This window comes from Arachis hypogaea, chromosome 15 (genome assembly GCF_003086295.3).
Source record: "Arachis hypogaea cultivar Tifrunner chromosome 15, arahy.Tifrunner.gnm2.J5K5, whole genome shotgun sequence".
NCBI classification, from domain to species: domain Eukaryota; kingdom Viridiplantae; phylum Streptophyta; class Magnoliopsida; order Fabales; family Fabaceae; genus Arachis; species Arachis hypogaea.
In genome coordinates this window covers 2,950,550-2,970,741 of record NC_092050.1, presented here as the reverse complement: position 1 = coordinate 2,970,741, position 20,192 = coordinate 2,950,550, and the positions used below count along the sequence as shown (strand labels likewise).

General features: G+C 27.3%; 1 protein-coding gene across 1 annotated transcript; it reads left to right on the top strand.

Annotated features, from left to right (window-relative positions):
• The first annotated feature begins 16,851 nt into the window (after positions 1–16,851).
• On the top strand, positions 16,852–20,192 carry LOC112747584 (abscisic acid 8'-hydroxylase CYP707A2-like). The gene is made up of 7 exons (XM_025795672.3): positions 16,852–17,348; positions 17,442–17,757; positions 18,160–18,546; positions 19,030–19,204; positions 19,296–19,402; positions 19,512–19,630; positions 19,747–20,192. The coding sequence occupies exons 1-7, from the start codon at positions 17,149–17,151 to the stop codon at positions 19,838–19,840; spliced, it is 1,398 nt and encodes a 465-aa protein (XP_025651457.1). The 5' UTR covers positions 16,852–17,148; the 3' UTR covers positions 19,841–20,192.

Below are 20,192 nucleotides of genomic sequence, written 5' to 3'. Positions count from 1 at the left end.
TCTATTAAAAAAAATTCTATCGATAATCAATTAACAAAATATCTAAAAACCATACATACCTGATTTTTATGATTTCTATCCCGAAATTTAGTCTGTAAATTCACTTGGCATATGATTTGAGATTAACTATATTGATCTTGGCCAAAAAATAATTATTCTCTAATTAAACTCAAATTGTTAAAAATAGGTTGAGGTTATAATGCAATCTCACAAAACAAGGTCATGGTGCACCCGCGACCATATATATCATTTTCATTATTGAAATATAAAAAAGGATAAAAAATCAAAACTTAAATTAAATTACCCAAATTTTCTATATGGATTATTATTCTTATTATATAAAAAATTTAAATTAAATATTTTTGTAACAAGTGCGTTAGCAACATATTAGCATAAGGCATCACGTAACTGCGACAGTTAGGTAGCTTTAAGGCCATTAACCATTTTATGGAAGCTTTAATTAAATTGGAACCTACTAATTAATTATCTCCATTTAATTTGGACCACTTCTATCCAACGTAAGGGGAGGGACAACAATACACTTTCTAACACAATTTTATTCATTTATATTTGTTTACTTCTTGGTGTTATGCACTGTCCAGTGTCCACACTCCACACTGAAAATTTGAGATTCTAAAAAATTCCATGAAAAAGTGAATATTGTAGCGTCGCTGTCATCTAGTGTTAATATCTATTTTCTCTTTTTGAATTTCTATTAAACTTTTTTAATTGTAAATAAAGTATAAGGTTGTGCGCATGCGGACGTGCCCACTATAGGCCCAACCATGGACAACATGCCAAATGCCATACCATCTTTCAATTTCATGGATTTAGTTAAAATTCATTATTAACCGAGTTGAGTTGATCTAATAGTTAGTTCACTAGTTTGCTTAAATAAATGTTGGGGGTTTGAATTCTACTTTATGCATGCAACAACTTATTAACCAATGATAGACTCTTAAATGGAGTTCAGTACTGTAGTGGACTAATTATATTTAAATTGGTTTGATATGACATATATTTTATGTTCAAAACTTTTTAACCGTTTCAAACTCATCAAAAATGTTTCTCTTAACTTGTTTTCCTACCAAAAGAAATTAAACAAGAAGGGAAGTGGTAATTGTATAAACAAAACCAATATCACAAAGAGAGAAAAATGAAAGAAGTAAAGAACATAAACCTACCTAAACTATGGATTGAGAGTTTAAGTATTTTTTTTATTAAATATAAAAACAAAAGCTTCTAGAATATTTTTTCCTTCTTTTTTTAAACACGAGGGCCTAATTTTTCATGTATTGCCCCAATATAAGGTGACTCAATTTATTTTGGTTAGACTCAATTTTGAAGTTGGACCCGTCCTTTGATGAGTTGTTATATGAGATAAATATTGGTTGAAACGCTTTCTACTCTGTTAGCGTTAGTTTAATTTCTAAGGTGTTCTCTGCCTCTAGTTCAGTGGCTTGCACGGCAAGGTTTCGACCCGTTCGTCACTCCAATAATAAGGTGGAGTATAATTTAAAAATTAATCAATAAGTACCAAATCAAGAACATGGTTTCACAAGGCACGTCTATTTTTATGTTTGACAATAGTAGAAAGTAAAATCATAATAAGATACTGAAATATTTTATTGTAATTTATGAGTATATAGTTAGAACATGGAGATGTATGTTTCAGCTAACTTAATTAATAGTATTCTAGATATGTAATATTGATGTTCAAATTACGTGGCTTGTCTTAATTAATAGAGAGTGTTAAACAAGGTTTCTTAAATAATTAATACTCTTTTATACAAAGTAGAGAAAGAAGGATCCATATGGACCACAGGGGTTGACTTTTTCGACATCAATTAATGAACTAGAGAAATTAAAGTCAAATGCGTTTTAAATTACTAGTACTAACTGTTTGATGAATAATGCAAGAGTAATTATCTAAATCAGATGAAATAGAATGATTAATCCGAAATTTGAGCTCTACTTTCTACTTAGATGAAACCCTGCAGTGTTTAGTCAACAAAGTGTGTCAATATATGAAGAGAATATTGAGATATGTTAAAGATACAATCAATATTTTTTAAATCCACTGACTTTGCTGATGCAGATTTTGGTCAAGGCGTTGGCACCAACTCAAACATAGTATGTATTTTGAGCTTAACTTGCAATTTGTGAGAGATTAAATAAATAAAAGAAGGTTATATGTCACATTTCATTGTCTTTGCACCTCTTTGATAGGTTTAAAACCAAACTGAAGGTGATTTCTAGTTCTTCACTTAGTTTAAGGGGTCAAGGAAAATATAGCTACGGCTAAAACTTGATTCAAAGAATTTTCAGAAACGTGTGTTACAAAAAACTCTTGTAAAATAGTTAACGAAATTTAGTTTATATTTGGTGCCTTCTATGGTACCTATCATCTTATTGTACCTATGGTGACTATAAAGGAGTTTACCAATTAGTTGTGGACATTTGGTAACTGAAAGCGTATCACTAAAAGTGTTGCTTAAAAAGAAAGTGTTACCCTTAATCGTTAACTTGGCTCTGATACCAAAAATTTTAATTTGAATTTTTCTTTTAATTTCTTTTTCGAAATTTCTATTTGTATAGGTGCTTTATAAAAAGTATTGACCATAATTTTTCAATCTTGTTTTAGTTTATAATATTCTTTTTTGCATGGATTATTGTATATAAAATCTTTTATCCGTTTGTCTTTTTCTTTAATATAATTTCTCAAATCCTCAATAACTTCTTTTATTTCTTCACTTTCTCCTGTTTTTAAATATCTGTTTAATTTTTCAATTTCATTCTCCATTTTTTCTTTTAACAGCTTTAATTCTTTTAAATCATAATATGGTGTTCCAGGCATTTATAAATTTTTTAAGTTTAGCTCCAACTTGTTTATATTCGTTCTTATTTCTATCCTTTTTATTATAAGGTCATTAATTTCGAATTGAAGATTATTTAATTCTCTTTTATATTCCTTTATTTTACTTTTTAATTTTTTTCGCCCTTTTTCTTTTTATTTTATTTTTTGGTCTTTCAATCTTTGTATACTTCATTAGTTATCTTAGAATTTCTGCAAATTCTATCATCGATTCATCATTATTTTCTAGAGATTCTATTAATTTTTCTAACACTTCAACTTCTCCTTTTAATTTGTCATAGATTATTTTTAGAGTTTCAAATGCTCTTTGATTTATTTCAGAAAACTGTAAATAATTCAACCGATTTTTTCTTTCAAAGAGCTCTTGTTTCTTGTCTTGATAGGTTACATATATTTTCTCTTTATTTATTGTCATAACTTAGTGTTTAGGGTGTCATTTAATTTTTCGACCTTTTTTGTTAATTCTTTTATTTCAGAATTTTCTTCTTTAATCTTTAACTTAGATAAACTTAAAGGGCTATTAATTTTGGATTCTCTTATTTGAAAATTCGATGAAACTAATTTTTCTGATGGTTCTTTTAGTAAAAGAACTGGGTTTTCAATAGCTTTATATTTTGGTATTTCTGTTTTTACAATTTTCTGAAATAATTCATCGACATAAATTCTTTCTCTGTTTTTAAATATTATACTATGATGGCTATTTGTTAAAGCATAATTTATTGCATATGTAATTGAAAATGGTTCATCGTCTTGTTCCATTAGATTCTTTCTGTGAAATTTATAAGCCAAACTTATAGATCTTCCAAGATTTTCAGTTGATAAAGGTATAGCATATCCAAGATGGGCATTGAATTTAACATTTACGTTTGCCAAGTTTCCATGAACAATTCCAATTATTTGATCTATTGGGTCATCAGTAATTCTTTTGTCACAGATTGCTAAGCTTATTGGTGAATTAATTCCTTTCATGTATGTGGATTTGATTAAGACTTGTATAGTACTAATATGAATCCATCCAATTTTAGATCTTTTTTGTTGATCCTTAATTTTCTCAATCTGTTTACTCAATTCTTCATCATTTATCAGAGCTATTTCAAGTTCTCCATTAGCAGATTTTATCTTTATAGGGGCTTCAAGTTGAATTTTTCCATAGTATATTATATTTTTTCTATTAAAAACTTCTTTTAAAAGATTTTGTTTATTAAAATTTTCATTTGATTTGAGATTTAATTCTGTTTTTAGAACAACTTGTTTTTCATTATCTAATAAGGCAGATAGTCTATAATAATCAGATTCTTCCGTTAATTCTAGACTTTCTAAATAATTCATAACTATGAGATTAAGATAAAGGCGTACCTTTCTGGAGAAAAACTTCCTTTATTTAGAATATTTTACATAAGATGTTTTTATCTCCAGAAGGGAGATTGTAGATACTAACTCCAGAGGGGAGTTTAGAATTGGTTTTTCCTAAGGGAATTCTTCTTCAAACTATAGAATCGCCTCGGCCGCTTCCTCCTTGCTCTCCTAGCATATGAGTACTCTTAGCCTCCTGCTTTCTATTGTTTGATGCCTTCTACAATTGCCTAAGCAACCTATTTATAATGGTTGGGTCTGATGGACAATTCCCATCCTTACCCTTCTTATGACGTCATTGCTTACGTCATTGTTTATTATCTTGCACCAGCTACATTGTTGGTGCTCTATGACCTAAGCGCTTACGTCACTATGCAATAATGTTGAGAGATGCTTCAGATGTGCTGTCCTCCTCTTTCATCATGTGACCTTCAGATGCGTTGTCTTCTTCCTTTATCATGTGGGTTGATTCCGTTTTATTATTGCTTTCTTCAGATAACTCTGAGACACATAGCTGGCACTTGTGGTCTTCTCTGTCTTTTATCAAATAGCAGAGATTCCTCTTTATCCCTTCGGGGAGCTTTTCTAAGAGTCCAGATAAGTTGTAGAATGCTGATTCAAATTCTACTAAGAGTCTCATCTCTCTTTCTTCAATTTCATTCCTTTTACTGGACACAAGCAAAGTATTTCTGCTTTTATAATTGATTCTTGTGTGAGATTCCCTTGTTATCTTTTGAGTTCTTTCGAAGACCCTTGCTAGTGTGCTGGCTAGTCTTCCTTCATGATTGTAGATTGTTAAATCTTGAACTTGATCAATTGGTTGAAAATTTCCTGGGAAGACGGACATGAAGATCACTTGATGTGCTGGAACCAAGCATTCTTCTTCTTCATTAAAAATAGGTTGACTATTCGTAAATTTTAGGGATATATCCCTTGGATTTACGTTGTCAATCATATTTTTAAATCTTTTTACTGCATCAATAAATCCTGCAGGAAACTCACTAATAATTTTCAAATCATTAAAAATTAAGATTGTATCAATTAATCCATACTGGAAAAACTGATAGGTGTCAGATGGGGAAGCCTCTGGAAATATAACCAGCTTTGTTAGCTGTTCTTTGGCAATAGGATAATATCCCAAGATCGCCCTTTTTTCTGCAGTCCAATTCAAGACTATGTTAAGGGTTTCTCTGAGATTTGATCTACAAACCCTTTTCTTTTCCTTGATTTCAGCCCTTGTAGGAATGTTTCTTATTATCCCTGTTCTCTGGGTTTGAATTGGAGCTTTATCTGCTCTTTTTAGGGTTTGCTCTGGATGAAGAGCTTCATATTCTCTAAAAGATTCCTTTGCCTCTTCCAGTGTTAAAAACCCTCCTTTATGAATTATCCTTGATTGCTATGTAAATGGTGCTGCTTTTTCCCAGGCATCATATACTCCTTTCATGGGGCCATTATAAATTACATAATATTTTTTATCTTGGGTGGATTTTTTGATAATTTCAGCAATTGTTTTATTTTCTGGAATTTTTTCCTCACCTGATTTGTCCACCACGCTTAGCTGGCTGAACTCTGATGGTTTTGGTTGTTGTGTTGATTTCATTGCTTCAATGACCTTCTTGAGGGATTGGATCTGTGTCCTTATTTGCTGACAATGCTTGCATTTTTCGAGTTCTTGTTCGTATTTTTGAATTTTTTGATTTAATGCGTTGTAGACGAACTCCATTCTTTTGTTAATGTATCTGCAATAACATTTTTGTCACCCTTAATATATTCAATTTTTATTGGATATTGTAATAAAAATAATTGCCATCTTACCAATCGTCCATGATTATAATCAACTTTTAAATTATATCGTATGAAACCTGTTAAATAACTTGAATCTGTCCTTAATGTAAATTCTTTGGGTAGTAAATCAATTTTCCATTTCTTAAGAGATTTAATTGCTGCTAGAGTTTCCCTTTCATGAGTAGTATATCTCTGTTCTGTTGGAGTAAAAGTCCCTGAAATATACCTGCAAAGTAATTCCTTTGGGGGATATTTAGAATCTAGTGATTCTTTTTCTTGTTCCAAACTTTTTATAGCTTTCTTAGCTTTTAGACATCCTGACCAGGTTATGTCTGAAGCATCTGTTTCTACTATTAAGTAGTCATTTTCTTCTGGAATATAAAGTTCTGGAAGTTTTTCACATAATTCTTTAATTCTTTGAATTTGTATGCTATCTTTTTCATCCCATTTCCATACTTTTTTAGTACTTATTTTTGGAAATAGGCTTTTAGTGTATTCTGTTATATTCTTTAAAAATCCCTGATCAGAAATATAATTTATACACCCTAAAAATCTTTGTAATTGTTTTCTATCTTCTATTTTATTAGGAAATAAATTTACCTTTTCTAGAACATTTGGTTGAAGTTTTAGCTTTCCTTGAGTAGATAGAATTAATCCAAGGAACTCTATTTCTTGTTTTGCTATTCTTGCTTTCTTTTTACTAAGAACTAATCCTTTTTCCTTGCATCTTTCTAAAACTATTAATAATTTTTGAAGATGATCTTCTTTATCCTGTTTTGTAAAAATTAGTATATCATCAATGTATACTAGAACAAATTCATTTAACTCTTTTAGATTTTCTTCCATAAATATTTGATAAATACCTGGGGCTTGCTTTAATCCGAATGGTAATACATTCCATTCATAAAGCAACACACTTGTTGATTCCTTTGTCGGGCAAGTAAAAGCAGTTAATTTCTTTGTTTCTTCGTCTAAACGAAGTTGCCAATATCCTGATTTTGCATCAAGAGATGAAAACCAAGTTGCTCCTTTGATTTTTTCTAAAATAGAATCTTTTCTTGGAAGTTTATGAGCATCACCAATAGTTGCTTCATTCATTTTCTTATAGTTTATTACCATTCTTCGTTTTCCCCTTTTAATTTCATTATTGTTTTCAACGTAAAAAGCTGGAGCCGCATGAGGACTTTTACTTAATCTTATAATTCCTTTTTCCAAAAGATCTTTACACTCTAATGAGAACTCTTCTCTATCTCTCGCGGAATAAGGAATTTTATTTGGAACATTTATCTCTTTTGTGGGATCTTTTAATTTAATGCTTACTAATTCGTTATTTGTATTTTTAATATCTAAAGGATTTTCAGCACAAATTTCATCCAAGAGTTCTTCTATCTTTATTTCAAGATTATTTTTTGGAATATTTATCTGAAAGTATAGATTTAAATAACATGTTTCTAATATAGAAAATATTTTAAACTTTAAGATCTTATCTATAGTAGTAGTTGGTATTTTTATACGTTTTGATTTTTGATTTATTAAAGAATCGTGTGGAGCTTTTAAAACTATATATGTTAATTCTTGAATGAATGGATGATATAGCTTTAAAAAGTTATTTCCTATGATAAAATCCATTCCAGAATCTAACATATATATAGATGGAACAATGAACCTATAATTTTGAATAAAAATTTCAACCATCTCTGCTTTTTGGTCAATTTTATGTATTGATTTGTCAGCTATTCTAACTTTTAATGGTTTCTTTAATTTTTTCCAATCAAGTTTTATACTTGAACTAGCAAAGCATTCTGTTGCCCCAGAATCTATAAAAGCATTTATAAACTTTTCTGTTATTTTTATAGTAATAAATGTAGCATTATTACTCAGTCTCTGAGTCTGTTTCCGAGACATATTCAAAAATATAGTCTAAGTTATCATCAGATTCTTCTAATGGTTCCATGAAACAAGATTTAGCAATTTCTATTTGTTTAGTAAGATCCTTTTTATCCTTCTTTTTCGGGCATTCATTTGCGTAGTGTCCTTCTTCTTGGCAATACCAACATTTACAATTTTCTTTTTTATTTGGGCAATAGTTATTTCTTTGTCTTTTGTTTCTATTGTTATTTTCTTTTCTAAAATATCTCTTTTTTCTCCAGTTTGGATAGTATTTTCTTCTTCTAAATTGATATTTTCTTTTTCTTTGAAGATTTTTATTAAGACCATATTTTTGAGGTATCTCCTCATTATCCTGACAGCAAATTCTGATTATATTTGCAAATCTTTTTTGAGTTGCTTCTTGCATACAACGTTCTTTTATTTCCTCTCTTATAACAGAGGTTGCTCCACCAAAATTATTTTCAATTGTTCCTCTATTTATTTTTCTTATAAATCTTCCCATTATAAATTCATTAGCAGGATATGGAAGTTTTGTTATGTACATACTAAGATAATGATTTTTATCTTCTTCTTTTAGTTTGTAATAATGTATTCTATATTCACATATATAGGACTCCACATTACATAAATCATATATCTGAATATTAGCTAAATGGTTTTTTGCTTCTTGATATTCTTTATTATAGACTTCTTGTCTATGATCTATAATATTTTTTCCAAAAAATTCTTTATATAGAATCATCATTATATATAATATCTTATCATAAGCTGTTGTTTTTGTTTCTAATTCTTCTATTATTTGGTTTTCTATTGATGTCATATAATCTCTTATAGTTCATTTAGTGTGAAACCCTATGTAATTCCAAATGTCCCTTCCAGACAATTCACCAAGTTTTGGATTAGTAAAGGCTTCTAATAAGAAGGAATTCAACCAGTTTTCGAAAATTTCTTTTTCGTTCTTTTTGCAGTCTAAATCGAGCATTCTTTCTCCTTCCATTTCTTGGATTTTAGGAACGTATTTTGATGGTATTTTTGCATATTTTGAATCTTTATTTATAAACCCTTTTTTAAAAGCATAATTATCAAAACCTGTTTCCCATTTAAATTGAGATTGATTATCCTTAGATGTTCCAGCTTCATTTTTTACTTGTATTGGAATAGCTGGTTCTTCGTCACTTGAATAATCTAGAATGTGTTCTTCATTTTCTATATTTTCAGAATTTACTAATTCTTCCTCTATTTGAAACCCATGTTCCATAATATTATTTTCTTGAGCCATTTTTAATTGTTTAAAAAGCATTGTAACTTCTTCTAATTTTTCTTCAATATTCATAATTTTAGTGGTGGTTTTACTTTTAAATCTGTTATGTTAATTATGTTTTGGAAATTTTCTTCCTTGGGATTCTCTTTTTCCTTATTTCTTTGAAATTTTATGGATGTTAATATTTCTTCAAGCATATCTACTATAGAATTTAATTGTGGGTTAAAAGTATGATATAGATGTGGGGAATCATTTCCATGGTAACATTTTTTAGAAATTCCATGTGAAAAATAAGTTTTTTCAGGTTTTTGAAGTCCTTCAATAAAACTTATAGTAAAATAAAGATTTTGAGAAAAATCATTTTGTATTGATTTTAAGAATTCGGTGTCATTACAGTTGACATTAGTTAAAATCATTAATTTTTGATCTATTAATTTTGATAACTTAATTATTTCTTCTCTTAAATCTTCTAATTTACTTTTTTCCATTAGGTGACGCTTTTCTTTATGAAAAGTTACACTTTTAAATTAAAAGTGTAACCTTAGCCACCACTAGTTACCATAGCCATAGCCACCAGAGACTTGGCTTTTATATTTAGTTTGTTAAGAATGATTGTAGTTATAAATAATGTTCTGTCATTTCAAGTAGGCTAATAACTTTTCAATACAATACAATGTACATTCAGCTATTTAAATTTACTTTAGTTTATATCACTTTATTTTTCTTCTCAATTTTTATATTTTTGTTCATATCAAATTCATTATAAGCCTCATATCTTTGTTCTGATTTAGCTATTCAAGAAACAAGAATTCTTTTAAAAGTAATATTTGTGAAAACTTATTATATATATTGTTCTCAACTAAAATTAACAATAAAATTTAGACACTCTGATAATATTCTATTTATGTAAGTACTAACTTTTAATACATCAAGATGATTATTTGTATCCGTAAAAGATAAAAACTGCTGACATATAAGTGTGTGTATAGAGGTAAAAAGTAAAAATTATTTATCATGTGGTTATAGTATTTCCAGTTGGGAGAGGAGAGGTACTTGTCTTGGGTCAATGTTGCATATTTACTACTATTTGATTTACATGACTCTAGCCCTTATCTCTGTCTTTGTCAGGTGGACATCATTGGAGTGGATTGTTATTCTTCAAATGATTTATGGACCTCAAAACATGAAGGAATTGTATTGGCAGGATAGTATAAATTTCTATTCACACAAATAGTATTATTTACTTTTATATATTTCTGTAGATAAACTGCAGGATAAGATGATACACAAGATAACATCTAACATATATAATAATTTGATTCATAGCTAGTGTAAATTAAAGTATTATTTTTTGTGCCATTTTTATATAAATTTATAATCCTTAAGAAAAGGTTATTTATATGTACAGAAAGTATTTTAGTCTTTTATATAACTAGAGTTAAATCTCTTTAATTAGTTTATGTTATAATTAATTGATAATGTGTTGTTTATATATACAAGCACCTCTCTTACCGTGCTCATATTATTCATACTCATTGAAAACATATAGAACTGAATTTCACTCTTTTTTCTTTTCCATTTATATGTTCACTTACTTATATAAAATCATTCTTATTATGTATGTATTCCAAGTCAATTGTGGATCTGTTTTTTTGGTCTGCAACCTCTAAGAGTGATACAAAATAAGTTTGAAGCTACTAGAATCTGCAAATGTATTTTTAGTTATCCAAATTAAAAGTTATTAATGAAGTTTCAACCATATATCTTATAGTTGTCCAAGTCATTCTGAATCCACCACAGCATAAGCAATTTAAAAAAATTAATTGTTCATATCTTGATTTATTGCAGATAAACTTGGTCAAATAGTGCTGTTGAATTTTACTAGGTTTTCCATTCTATTTACTATCATAATCATTCTCAGAGTTAAATTATCATCTTACTTCATTTTAAAATTTCTGTTAGTTATTCAGTATGTCACCTTAAATTGATATTGACACGTAGTATGTCATCAATTTCGTCACGTGTATATGTCATGTGCAGCATGTAAAAGTGTAAAATATCAAGATGAATTTTTAAATTTATATTTTGAATGATCAGAATTTGTCTCTTAACAGAGACAAAATAATAATTATAATTTATAAAAATTAAAAAAGTTGTAATTATTATAATATTTTAATTTAACACAAATAACTAAAAAATATAATAAATAAATAAAAACTAGAGAATCAATATTTTAATGCAAAAAATAAAAAATTAATTATTGTTAACTTAAATATAAAATAAAAATAAAAAATAATAATCACTTAATATTTTTTTAATTAAAACACGTTTAAATTTTTTTAAAAGTATTTTAACTTGTTGATAATATATAAGTAAAAAGATTCACATGACTAATCCTATAATTATTCTCAATTTTAGACTCACTTTATTCGATCAGAAAGAGTAATACATTAATATATTTTTAACCATCTTCTTATAATAAAGAATTAAAGAATAAAATAAAATCAGTTATTATTAAAGATATTTTTATTATTAAGGACTATCCTCCTACAATACTATATATGTAATTTAAAGTCAAAACATCAATTCTAAGATGGATCAAAATTTGTTCAGTTTAAAATGCATGTAACTAGCTGCAATTCAATTTTAAAATTCTTATAATCTATTATACTTTTCTGAATATATAGTATCATATACGGATATATCTGACGTTGAAATCATATATCTTGAGGTACATTATATAAATTAAAAGAAAAAAATATTTTCGATTCCTACGCATCAAAGTCAAATTCAAATCGTTGTGCTTGAAATCCTTAGCACTTCAACAAGTTCGTAGTTGACATATTTGATATTTGAGTTATAATTATATAAATTATTGTTGCGGGTGTCTTATGGCAACTGATGACTATGATCAAATTCGATATTAACATGTTTGAAATATTATTCTTGATTACTACTCATTTGTATGAATATATTTGACATTATATTATAATAATTAAATAATTTGAAAAAATAATTAAAAAAATAGATAAAAGTACGCTCGAATTTTTATATAGAATACAGATATATTTTTAAATTTTTTAATAAATTATTTATACACATTAAAAATAAAATTTTGTTACCAATTCTATCTTTTGTGATTTTGTTACCAATTCTATCTTTTGTGATCTGAATAATTTTTTATGGTAGAGATTAGGTAGCAGAGTATTGTATAATGTGACCAATTTAGGATAATAATAAAAAATAAAATTATTACATTATTAAATTTGTTAAAATAAATATAAAAAAAAGGATATAATAAAATTACTATTCATTCTTTTCCTTTTTTAATTTCTTTAAATCTTAAGAATCCTAACCCAGGATGAAAAAAAAATTCTTCTTCATTCTCTTCATTTTTTTTTACACATAATTAATATTCATTTGATAAGCCTAAAACGGTCAGAATTTATAAGTGCACTTCTAGTTATCCAAATCAACCGTTATTAATGAAGTTTTAACCATATACCTTATAGTTACCCAAATTTTTATATAAATGTTCCAAAAATCATTTTTAGTTATCCTTAGATTTTGAATCCACCACAACATAAACAATTTGAAAATTTTAATTGTTCATATCTTAATCTATTGCAGATGAACTTGGCCAAATGATGCTGTTGAATTTTCTTGAAATCTTCCACTCTATTTACTATCATAATCATTCTCACAATCTGATTGTCATCTTATTTCATTTTAAAATTTCTGTTAATTGTTTTAATATGTCATCTTAAATTGACATTGACACGTAATATATGATTAATTACAACATGTAAACATGTCAAATATCAAGCTGTAATACATGACAGATATACCGTTAATATAATTAAAGTGACAAGATAACATTATATATATACTATGTCTTCAAATGTTTATATATAAATATAACTGATAAAAAGGATGGTGTAGATTATGTTTAATTACTGTGTCTCTGACTCTTTATAATAATCAATACATATAAATCTTTTACATTAAGTCTCTAAAAAAGATAAAATTTCATGTGATCATGCTCAAAATATATCAGTTATTCAGAATTTTTTGTTGAAATGTACTTTACGTCTACCAATGGATTAATAAAAGTTTATTTTTTCTTAAAATGTTAGAGATTTAAAAAAATCATTTAATTTAACCCTGTAAAATATATAAGATAATTGGATAACAAAATGTCAAGTTAAATTTTCGTCAGTCAAAAGTTTGTAAATATTTTTAATATCTGTAAAACTTTCTTATTAAGTAAGCAATACTTTGTATTTTTTATTTTTTATAAATAATTAAAAATTTAAAAAATAATTTACCAATCAAGTTAATCATATTTAACAAAATCAACAAGCTACATCTATTTTTTTTATAAAAAAATAAAACACATTACTTATAATTTTATTAATAATCTCTAATATCGATTAGAGATATAATTATTTATCTTAATAATTTTTTTTAACTTTAAACTTTTGAAATAAATAGTTCTATGACTATAATTAAGACAACACTAAAAAATTATTTTTAATTTTTTTTAGATTTATCTTTTATCTTTGTCTTTTGTCTTTTTTAAAAATCACTTCAATATTGAGATTATCTCTTTCTTCTATCTGTTTCTTCTTTTCTTGTATAAATTATTTTATACAATTAATAACAAAAAAATTATTTATATATTTCTTATATATATTTTTTATAATTATATCTAAAAGATAAGATGATATTTTACGAAAAAAAATATTTAAATTGATTTAGTTCTCAATTAAATTTCAAGTCGGATGCTAATATATTATTCAATAAATTTTTATTATATAAAAGTATTTTTTTAAATTATGACTTTTATTTTTTTATTGTTTTAAAAGAGACTAATTTATTTTATAATAATATATTTAAAATTTAATTATCTTACAATAATATTTGTTAAAAATTTATTTTTTTAATTCAGTACTTGCATTAATTTCGAGAATACTAACAAATTAAATATACTTGTTATGAAAACTCTTTACCATAGTTGCATCTTGTATGCCCTTGATACCTCGATACAATTATTTAGGTTTTACTTTAATTATATTCTTATCAATAAATTAAAAAAATTATAATTATACTAGGAAAAAATTATTTTCTACACAGCTAAGTATTAATTTCTCCTTGGTTTCCGGTTGTGATAGATCCTAAATTAGTTTCATGCATGAATATAATTCCAATATTTGATTGAAATTTTTTTTGTATGCTCTGAAAATAAATAAATATTTTAAATTTGTATTATTTATTGTTAGTTTAATGTTATTTTTTTTAGATTTAGAGGGTAGAACTTTATCGTTTTAAGAGTTAGTATCCAAGATTAGGATTTATAATTTAAATTTAGTATAAAAATATTTTTGTTAGTTAAATATAAAAAATAATAAATTTTATTAGTCATGTAGTATTTTTTTTTTCAAAGGACAGGTATATATTATTGTAAGTTGTTGGAGCAATAATTTATTTAAATAAAAAAAAAGATATATAAATAGTTATATTTATTATACATTCAATAGTAACAATATCTGTTAAAAAAGTATTTAAAGAAATAAATACATAAATGAGTATTCACTAAGAGGAAACAGAAAGTTATTGTTTTGGGGACCATCCATTACCATTAGGGCTGAAGACTCTTTCTGCTTTACATTCTTATTGAATGAATTTTGTTAGTTTAATGTTGGTGCTGCCAACCTCATTAATTAATGTGAAAGGATCAACTTAAAACCATCAAACCTACTCCATATATACACACTATTTGAATTGTTCAAACAACAAAATACGGTGAAAACTCAGATGAAGTCGACTTCACGTGAAGTTGATACTTCAGAATTGTTAGATAAAAATTTAGTCAAATTAGTCAAATCATCTAACGACTTTTAGATATCAACTTTACGTGAAATCGACTGCACCTGAGTTTCCACCATAAAATATATATACAAGAAAATTCTTCTACTACTTCTCTTTAATTTGTGTACTATATATATATATATATATATATATATATATATATATATATATATATATATATATATATATATATATATATATATCCTAAATTTGAAGGTAATAATTAAACATATACATATAACAAATATAATGTTGACCTAATAAACCTCGGATTAGTTAAAAACATAAAGTAGATTTTATTGTTTTTGTGCCGTAAGATGAGTTGCAAGGGAGGGAAGGTAAGGTTAGGCAGAAAGTTTGATTGAGTAGTGAGGAGAGAAAATTAAATTAAATTAAAGAAAGAGAAACATAGCAAAGAATCAATTCAAAGAATTAAGCATTGCATGCATCACAACTTAAAAAAATGACAGAATCCACATGGTACGGAAAAGGAAAATTGAAGCAACACTGGAAAGATTGCTCTTTCAAGTTCTTTTTGGCTTTATTTATTTATTTTAAAGGTTACTTCAGTATTGAGGTTTTTTTTGTTTATGTCTGTCTTTTCTCTTCTTGCATAGGTTATTATATATATATATAATTAATGATAAAAAAATTATTTATATATTTTTTATATTTTATAATAGTATTTAGAATATAAGATGATATTTTATAAAATAAATTATTCTTTTAATGCTGAAAAATTACTCTTTTAAGTTTTTTTTATTTTGTTTTTATTCTTTTTAAAAGTTGCTTCAGTATTGAGATTATCTCTTTTTTTTCTGTTTTCTCTTTTCTTACATAGATTATTTTATATATAATTAATAATCAGAAATTTATTTATATATTTTTTATATTTTATAATTGTATCTAGAATATAAGATGATATTTAAAAAAAATTAAATTACTTCTTAATAAATTTTAAGTCGGACACCAATGTATTATCCAATAAATTTTTATTATATAGAAGTAGTTTTTAAAATTATGATTTTGATCTTTTTATTGTCTTAAAAGGGATTAATTTATTTTATAATATATTTTAAAAGTTTAATTAAAAGCGACAGAATAATTAATCTATTTGATAAAAATAATTTTTAAAGACTTATAAAATAATAAAAATTGTTAAAAATCAAAGTATTCAATATGAAATTTATTAAAACAAAAAAAACAAAAATATTGAAATTTAAACATTATTTTCTTTTCAATCTGTTTATTCTGCATTTAAAAGTAAAAAAAAAAAGATATACCTAAAGTAATACTTTTAAAAGAATGAATGATACAAGTAATATATATTTAAGAAAAGATAAATAAATTTGACTTTTTAATTCGGAACAAATAAATTTTGACTAATTAAAAATATAAAAATATTTTTTTTAATATCAAAATATTTAATTTTTTTAAAATATATAAAGATAAATATATTTTTTAAAAAAATATAAAATTATTTTTATATTTTTAATTAATTAAAAAATTTATTTATTTTTTATTTAAAAATTAAAAATCTATTTATGGTGTTCTCTAGAATTTGGTTCCTTAGGAAGTAGGGTAAGTTCCCTTTTCCCAATAAGTAGATACAGCAATATCATAAGATATCATATCTCAGGCCACACCATACATACACATACACATACACATACGGTCAACCCAACTCTTTAACCTCTTAATATCCATTACTAATATTACTATACACTCTTCTGACACGTGCTCACTCTTTCTCTTTCTATCTCTTCCTTTCAAGATTAAAATTAAATTAGACCAAATACAAATACTTGAATGAGCTGGAATCAGAGATTCCGTGTGTGGAAATCGAGCTGTAATTGAAAGCCTCCTTCCTCTTTTTTTTTTTTTTTTTCTTCCTTCCCCCTCTCTTCCTACTTCATATCACTCATCAAATTTAGTATTATTATTAGTAAATAACTCTTTCAAACCGAACCAGCCTATAAATACCTCAAAATGTTTCAACTCTCACTCACACATCCATCAATCAATATTTCATCATTCATCTTCTTCTTATCAATAACAAGCAAGCCTCCATTACTCAAAACTATTTAGTATTATTATTATTATTAACACAAAAATGGAACTAAGTACCATGTTATGCATCTTGGCTTCTTTGCTCTCCATTGTTCTATTTAGAATCTTCATGAAACCCTATTTTGCTTCCAAACGAAGATACTTGCCACTCCCACCTGGCTCCATGGGTTGGCCATACATAGGTGAAACTTTTCAAATGTATTCTCAAGACCCAAATGTTTTCTTTGCCGACAAAATCAAAAGGTTCATTCCTTATTAACACAACACTAGTACTAGTTTATAGTTACTTGCATGTGAAGTTGTTAACCTAAAACATATATTTGTTTATGATAATAGGTATGGTTCTATGTTCAAGTCCAACATTTTGGGGTGTCCATGTGTTATGATTTCGAGCCCAGAGGCAGCGAAATTTGTTCTAAACAAAGCTCAATTGTTCAAGCCAACGTTCCCGGCGAGCAAAGAGAGGATGTTAGGGAAGCAAGCAATTTTCTTCCATCAAGGAGAGTACCATGCTAACTTGAGGAGGCTTGTTCTTCGAACCGTCATGCCTGAAGCCATCAAAAACATCATAACCGACATTGAATCCATTGCCCAACATTCCCTCACCTCTTGCCAAGGACGTTTGATCACTACTTTCCTTGAAATGAAAACAGTAAGTACCACTCACTTCACTTCATTCCTCTGTTACCAAAAAAACAGAGTTCCTCTGTTTCCCCTGTTTCTCTAAAAGTCATGTTTTGTTGACATTAAACACCAAATTCTCGAATCCACTTGTTCGTGCCAAACAAGTGCCAAACAAGTGCCCAGGGTTCGAATTTTGCTGGTATCGTGAGATTCCTTGAAAAATAAAAAAAAAAATTCACAAAATTCATAGAAAACCATCATTATCATGTTCCCTCTTTCTCTCTCTTAAGAGTGCTTTTGGTTTGTAACCAAAAAGTGGGATCAAGAGCTATTCTCTTTCCTAATTTCTTGTAAAGTTCTAAGCTTTAGAGCAAAAGAAACAATGGGTATTCATCAAAATTAAATTTTTTTTCTTTATGATTGATTGCAGTACACCTTCAACGTTGCTCTGCTTTCAATCTTCGGCAAGGACGAAATCCACTACAGAGAGGATCTAAAACGGTGCTACTACAAACTCGAAAAAGGGTACAATTCAATGCCAATTAACCTTCCAGGGACGCTGTTCAACAAAGCAATGAAAGCAAGGAAGGAAATAGCGAAGATCGTGGGTGAGATAATATTGAATAGGAGAGAGAAGAAGAAAGAACACAAAGACTTGCTTGGTTCATTCATGGAGGAGAAGGCTGGACTCACCGACGAGCAAATAACAGATAACATAATTGGAGTTATTTTTGCAGCTCGTGATACCACAGCTACTGTGCTGACGTGGATTGTGAAGTACCTTGGTGAAAATCCCACTGTCCTTCAAGCTGTCACAGTAAGTGTTCTTCTTTCTTGGGTCCCACTCTTTTATATCATATCCATGCAAGATGCAACTTTCTTACCCTATCTACATGTTTTCTTTTTCCAATTATCCTACTCAAGTAGAAGTATCATTGGTTATAAGAGAAAGGATCTTCAAATTGGTAAAAACCAAAAAGAAAAAAGATTTCATTATTATAGTGAAAAATTTTTGGTAACTAAAGAAAATCAGTAAAAAAATAGTTATAACTTGTCTTATTTAATATTTATTAATTATTGCGATAATTAATAAATACTAAATAAAATAAATTCGGACTGTTTTTTTGTCTCCTTAATATTATCTGTGCAAAGATCTTATAAGATACAAAATTATGGAAAAAAATTAAGAGAATTTATGAAAACATGAATCTCAAAATTAATTGGGATAAAAAAAATCATCCATCTTACTCTTTATAAATTTATTTAGTTTTGGTTTTTAATTTTTGTGTGGGGTTTACAGGAGGAGCAAGAGTCCATAGTGAAGAGAAAGGAAGAAAGTGGTGATGAGAAGGGTCTGAATTGGGAAGATACCAAGAAGATGCCAATAACTTCAAGGGTCATACAAGAGACTCTAAGAGTTGCATCTATTTTGTCTTTTACTTTTAGAGAAGCAGTTGAAGATGTGGAATATCAAGGTCAATACCCTTTTTTTTCTTTTTCTTTTTTCTTTTCCATTTTTATAATTTTAGACTAACAGATTCTTTGTTTGGAATTATTTTCCTTCAGGGTATCTTATACCAAAAGGTTGGAAAGTGTTACCACTCTTCAGAAACATACACCATAGCCCTAATCATTTCAAAGAACCAGAGAAGTTTGATCCTTCAAGATTTGAGGTAATATTGCATTATCAATACTCAATTACCTACCACATTTTATATTGTTATTATTTTTTATTTTTTACAGACCATAAAAAGATTTCTTTTTTTATTATTATTTTGCCAGGTTTCTCCAAAAGCCAATACCTTTATGCCATTTGGCAGTGGGATCCACATGTGTCCTGGGAATGAATTGGCCAAGTTAGAGATCTTGGTGCTTCTACATCATCTCACCACAAAGTACAGGTTGGTAATTTAAAAAAAAAATTAATTTTATTACTAGTAACATCTTTTCAATAATAATAACAAGTATGTGTTTACAATGTTCCTAAAATGTGATTTGTTTTTGTCATTATTTGTAGGTGGTCTGTTTTAGGTGCAAAGAATGGGATTCAATATGGTCCTTTTGCCATGCCCAAAAATGGGTTACCCATAACCTTATATCCCAAGAAGTAGCATATCAACAAAACAAGATCCAAATAATTCCTAATTTTGTGCCAAATTTCTAAATATGGAGAAAAGGGTGACTATAAAACTCTCAAAATTGGTTTCAACTTTTCAAGAGAGGAAATTGGTGAAAGAAGAGACCAAGACCATGCTTAAAACCAAAACAAGGAAGAGACATTCAAAAACACTTCCTTTCTTTTTGGCCTAAGAACAGATCCAAAGGGTCATGTCTTTTAGGACCTCATAGAAAATAGGGATCTCAAGTGTACATAGTATTGAGTTCTTTTCATTTTTCTCTTTTTTTTTTTTAATAATTTCATTAGATTGTATTGATGAATTCAACTAACTAGTTTGATCCAAA